We start from the raw sequence: 6,333 nt of genomic DNA, 5'->3' as shown, positions 1-6,333 counted from the left end.
AAATATATACATATAAGGCACTATGGCCACATCTGAGAATACATATAAGAACACAAGAAGTTACCAAAATATTCAAACTTATATCCTTAAAAGGGTTGTCATTCACGTGCACCCCTACATTCCTAAAAACAGGAAACTATAAGTGCTCTCACATATTTCAAGCGAAATAAATACTATCAAAACTGCTACTCTACATAAAAAAACGCCATCTTCTCCTTCATTACTGATACGTTGAATTCCTTTCCGAACGTTTTTAATCTTGTCTTTTCTCTACATTAACCTCATACTTTCTAACCACAAAGTTTATATTCAGCCTTCTCATTTGTTAAGGGTCCTGAAATGTTGGATATCATAAATTTATAATCATGAGTTCTAGAATCACACAATTTTCTTGTTTTCTTTCTGATCATAATACTTATAATCAATCGTTTTGCGTGCAACCTATATAATGACATTAAGTTTTTCTTTTGTTAATCCATCAACTATTCGTTCTTTCTTGTTTACTTTCAAATGAACTCTGCTACTCTCTTGATCTCATCAATCAAGCATCTTGCACTCGGAGCTTAGATCATTGTTGACTTAGAAAATAAATTATTATCTAAACAAAAATAACTTAATCAATGAAAATGATAGTTTGATATTCAAACGTCTTCAATGAAAATAATACATTCTGGAAATGATTGGTTAACTTCTGAATTACATTGTGCATCAAATCAAATGTATTGAGAACAAACCATAGATGAGATGTCCGTATTTATTCTTGATCATCTCGCATTCACGTCAATCGGGGGGAAATATTCTCCTGTAGTTGTAGGCGAGATTGTATTAGAGCTCATCTCTAACCTCAAGGCCTCAGCAAGCTCATTGCAAACTTCATTCATTGTTGGTCGTTTTCTACCCGTAAATTGAGCACATGCCATGGCAATCTCTGCCACTTTCCATATGGATGAGGCATTGTAGTTTTCTCCAATTTTTCGGTCTACAATCTCCTCTATTGCACCCTTTTCATAATACGGTCTAGCCTGTAACAATAAAAATTGAGTGATTTTAGGGAAGCTAAGATTTGACTTGAATTTTCACTTATCATTTGATAATATTAATACCCAATCTACGATGAGAATTTTGTGTTTTGGGCCTCCGCGATCTCTTATAAGAGGAGGTTTGCCACATAGAGCTTCAAAGAGAACAACTCCAAAGCTGTATATATCAACCTTTTCCGACAATATTGATGTGGATGCAAGCCTAGAAATGATATCATCATTGATTAATCATGGAAACGTTACATAATGCTAAAGTTAAGCATTGGTACTTCAAATAATTTACTGTTACATGTCATGGGGACATGTAACAGGTAATTTAACATAACAGATTATTTCTTCGAAAAGATTTCCAAGTTTTATGTGTATTAAGTTGGTAATACATACTCTGGATCCATATATCCTAAAGAACCCACTAGCTGTGTCGCTAATTGAATGCCTCCATCACTGAAATTTGGCCTTGATATTCCGAAATCCGACACTTTCCCTTCCAAGTTTTTAGTCATTAGAATGTTGCTACTCTTGACATCCATGTGAATGATTTTTGGGTCACAACTGTGGTGTAAGTATGCAAGACCTATAATCATTTTGTAACAAATTACGGCTAAGTAGAATTAGCATATAATAACAAAGTATAATATATATATGTATGTATGTATGTTAATTGAAAGGAATCCAATATCTATCACCTCTGGCTGCATCCAACAAAATTTGTAATCTTTGAATCCATGTCAAAGGAGTAGCTGTCGGTGCTAATGATGTGTTTCCTTTTTGTTTTTTAGAGACTTTTGAAGAAGGAAATAAAGTTAGTTTAGTCCATATCATCCTGAAACTTTGTATTAACTTGGAAAATGAAATAAAACATCTATTGAGCAAATTCAACAGATTGTGTTACCAACATATACAGAACATAGGAGAAGATAAGAAATCTCACTAAAGAGGCGATCAAATAATGATCCATTTGGCATAAATTCATAAACTAGCACTAGCCTTTCCTCAGTGCAATATCCCAGCAATCGCACAAGGTTCTTGTGATGTACTCGTGATAGAACAGCTACCTATATTTAGATGTCCATTAAAGTAGCCAAATGAATTATTAATGACAGTTAGACAGAATATGAAGAGGCATTCAACTAGTTAAGGATCATCTTTTGCCAATTTAATGGTTCATCAATCTTGTCTTTTTTAGGAGGGCATTATGAAATTATTATATAGTACCTCATTCAAGAATTGCTCTGAGCCATGTTGTGATGCATGGGACGATACTTTGACAGCAACGAATTTACCCTCTCCAAGGTGTCCCTTATACACGATTCCAAAACCACCACTGCCGATCTCTTCCAAGCAATTGTTGGTGATTCTCTGAATTTCTCCATGCGTGAAGCGACGGGCAGCATTTGTAGCTTCAATTACTCTTGTGTGGCTCACAACTGCATAAATTGTTTTACCAATATCAACGACACTGCCAAGAAATTATTACGATACTTAAAGGTGTTAAATTTCGAAGTCGGACGGAGAAGACAGAGCTATCCATATTCAATAATATATCAACGAGGGGAGTGAAAGTGTGTGTGCGCGCGGCAGAGTGTGTATAAAAGAGTGCCCAAATCGAAAGGGTGCAAGTGGTTCAAGCGTCCGAGGTATGCTTATAAGAACCCAATAAAAAATGAGAAAGAATTTTCTTGATTCTGACCGTTAGGATAAGGTTCAGTTTTTGAGGTCGCAAGGCCATGCGGTTGGTATGCTTGATTTGCATGATTTTGAGAAGGAATTTCTTTATTCTGAACAGCTGCTTCATTGTGGGAAGTAGGAATTGCAAGTTTTCTTCTTCTTCTTCTTCTTCTGCACACAATGACTATGCACACAATGGCAACACAAAGAACCACAACAACCCCAACCACCACTCCAATTATCAACGGAAGCCGACTTTGTTTCGGTGGCGGTGGCGGTGGCGATGGTGATGTCTTTGGTTGGTTGCTCTGAAAGTTGTTTCCCTCAGTTCTATAGAAATAGGAAACCATAATTAGTTCACTTTAGGTTTCTTTCAGGTAGGAGCTTTTGGAATTACTTGTGTTTTTATTGCAATAAGTGAGCCGATTGGCAAATTTATCAAGTATTTGTGCATAAGCTGTTTAAATGGATTAATGAAATGCAGGTAGTTTATTTTGTAAGGCAAAAGAGTAACCGCACGCACCTGAATATGAGCTGACCATTCTCTGCCCTCTGTTGCAGTAGCAGAGGAATCTCTCCGCTCAAGTTATTGTATCGTAAGTCCCTTCAAGCACGTGGCAAAAGAATAATGATAACTCTGACATGAAAATTCAAGCAATAGAAATCCAGGAATATCAATAACAAACTGAATTGCCCCTCACAGATATGTCAATTTGGGCAATTTCGCAAGTGAATCAGGGATGCCTCCACTCAACTTATTATAGCTCAGGTTCCTGCAGACAAACCCGACGGTAAAACAATAAGGATCATTCTACCTCGCATATTATTACTCCTTGCATTTACAGTATGAAGGGTTAGAGATGTGTACATGATGCTTATTATTCTTGTGATCCTTATTGCTAAATGAGCTCTTAGAACCACATCTATATATTCCCCCTTAATTTCAACTAGTACATGAATGAGAGCATAAATGGCGAATGGAGCAGTCAATTACAGCGATTCGAGGTTCTTCAAGTTGCTCAGATCGACCGGGATAGGCCCCTCCAATGCATTGCCATCCAAAGAGCTGTATCAAAATGGGTAAGTATTGCATAGGGTAATATCTTTGAGTTACAGTGATTTCTCAGTTTATCATGTACGCCAATTATAAGAAAACTTTACCATTTAATCCTTCAAGGCATAGTTTACAACAGAAATCTTAAAAGGATGCAACCTTACATGTTTACAACTTGATCAAGATTGTTGATGCTGCTTGGTATATTTCCCACTAGGTTCCAGTTAGACAAGGATCTATTATTTAGAGCCACATGAGATACGAATCATCGGTTGAAATTTCGACATGGTTCACCACAATTGAGGAAAATAAGAGGCAAAAATAGGATAAACATTCAATATTCAATGTATATCTACCCACATAGAAGTCACTCGAGTAGGGAGGATGCCTTTGCCGGTACAATTGAGCCATGGATATTTATATTCCACAGGGAAACACGGGTCCCCTGTGAATCTACTTAAGTTCTTGGATAGTGCAGTAGTTATACCTTGAACCCCCAGGACTGTTAACAATTAGGATACACAACTAGTTAGTAAATGGCTCCGATGAAAAACGATGTATTTGTTTTATGTTACAATCGTTTTAATGTTGGAAACGTGATTGCCATTATCTTATTTTAATATTCTAGTTTTAGGAAAATATGTAACCCTCTATAATATGAAGAGGTAGGTGCACGTTTTGTAACGGACACGTCCGAGAAACTAAAACAAACCAAAAACTATCGTTTCTATCTTCCTTCTTTCTTTCTTGTTGAATCTTCACAGTTTAGGGTAATACATTGAATAAAGCACAGAGTAGTTCCAATGCATTGATGAAAACAGAGTAGCTAGCTTACTGTCGACGAGGGATGTGGCGGAGACCATGGGATTGTCCAAGCCTTGGAGGATCTCAAGCGCTGCAATGAAAGGGGGATAGACGGAAGACGGCGTGGATGTGACGTTGATGAGGATGTGGTCAGAGTAGGGTCCCTGAGGCTTGGAACTGTAAATCTCAAAGGCCAAATAGGAATGCACCCTGTTATAGACGTCAACGTTTGAGAAAAATGACCTTCCGTTGACCCAGATATCGAACACACGGAGTCCCGAAGCATTGACACGCGAGTCAACCTCGGCGAAGTAGAATGCCAGATAATAGTAGGCGGAGGAGGTGCCAGCCAGATTACGTGTGAGGTTGTAATAAAAGCCAGCGTTGCTGGAGGCCACGAGGCTCGTTTGGAGCACTGAAACGGGTGGGGAATCGTGCATCCCCTCAACGTCCACAGCCAAACTTGTCTGGATGGTAGGCCCTGTCGTATTCGCCACCCACAATCTGTCTAGGGAGTCATCTGGATACCTGATACCGCCGGTTCAATGCTCAAGTAAGTGCAAACTCAACACACACAAGGCTCACTAAGTCAAGAACTCAATACAATATACTGCATGCAAACATGGGCCCACCATTCCCAGTTTGGACATGAGATTTACCTTATGATGGGAGGGCCAGACGCAGACGCACCAAAGTCCAGTCGAGATGCAGTGCGGAGTGCAGTGTTTGTACTGTTCATCACAGACACAAACAACATATCCGATGAAAGAGGACGCAACTCCAATGCGTTTATGAACGGGCTGTCACTATTGTCAGATGCCGCGGAAAAACACACCGACACCGATGAGCTCCCACTCTGTGCCCGAACGTACATCTCCTCCGTCTGCGGGGAGGTTTGTGGTAGCGTAATGGTGATCTGTGCTCCTGTGAATGTGTCTACCACCACCCTGAAGCTTATGATGCCTGGCACACGCGTGCCATACAACGTCGTCGTTGCCGATGTCCCGTACCAGAATGTGGCTCGAACCAGGTAGTAATCATCGCCCTTGGCTGGCAACGTGTAGCAAAACTTCTTCTGATTTAATGTCGATTTACTGGCAGGAGGGAAGTAGCGCAGCGTCTGATACTTTGCACCACCGCTAGTGTTGCCAGTTGGGGGTGTTATAGCCGACGTCAAAGACCAGCTGCTGATGTCCGGCCAAATTGTGATGTCTGGTGCCCATTCAATGCCTAAGCCATCAGTGTAATTCCTGGTTTGGGATGACCCACAGTCTATGCTGACGAACCCTACATAAAATAGAACATCATAACTTTGATGTTACTAACATGCTCAACTCAGGTACTGAAATATAATGAACTAATCTATCTGCTAAATCATGAATCTAGTGTTTGTAATTAGTACCAGCCGGAGGTTTGGCAGTGCAGAGATGGATGTCAAGGATAGTGAGAGACGGAAGTAACAGAAGAATCGGGAAGACGATGAATCGCCTGCAAGTAGGGGTAGTTCTGGACGCCATAGCTGATCCGATCAACAGAGGAACAGCCGTTGGATGAATTACCAACAAAACACACGAAGACGATCCATTAAATAGTGTAGGAGGTTTCTAAGAAAGCCAAGAGAGATCTCAAAGTCGTCGCATTGACTTTGAGATTTCTACATATCTCGATATAGACGCGCACTACTTGCTTAAGTAGAGGATTTAGATTCGCATAAAGAAAGGTTCGCTTCATAGTCATGACTCATGTGTACGACTAGGTCTCTCTCTC

The 6,333-nt window shown here is 39.8% G+C and overlaps 1 protein-coding gene across 1 annotated transcript; it reads right to left on the bottom strand.

Annotated features, from left to right (window-relative positions):
- Window positions 1-579: 579 nt before the first annotated feature.
- Window positions 580-6,113, bottom strand: LOC147851213 (putative LRR receptor-like serine/threonine-protein kinase At1g51810). The gene is made up of 15 exons (XM_087335468.1): window positions 5,969-6,113; window positions 5,226-5,853; window positions 4,598-5,094; window positions 4,123-4,264; window positions 3,927-3,998; window positions 3,703-3,774; window positions 3,410-3,481; window positions 3,232-3,312; window positions 2,731-3,038; window positions 2,256-2,467; window positions 1,972-2,095; window positions 1,727-1,822; window positions 1,425-1,614; window positions 1,104-1,242; window positions 580-1,022 (listed from the first exon to the last, which is right to left on the bottom strand). Exons 1-15 carry the CDS (start codon window positions 6,081-6,083, stop codon window positions 765-767), a joined length of 3,006 nt encoding a protein of 1,001 aa, XP_087191594.1. The 5' UTR covers window positions 6,084-6,113; the 3' UTR covers window positions 580-764.
- Window positions 6,114-6,333: the final 220 nt, after the last annotated feature.

The sequence above is a fragment of the Azolla caroliniana genome, unplaced genomic scaffold (assembly GCF_043228905.1).
Source record: "Azolla caroliniana isolate FFs.n. ecotype wild unplaced genomic scaffold, voAzoCaro1.0.p SCAF_20, whole genome shotgun sequence".
Lineage (NCBI taxonomy): Eukaryota > Viridiplantae > Streptophyta > Polypodiopsida > Salviniales > Salviniaceae > Azolla > Azolla caroliniana.
This window is presented reverse-complemented; position numbering and strand designations above follow the sequence as displayed.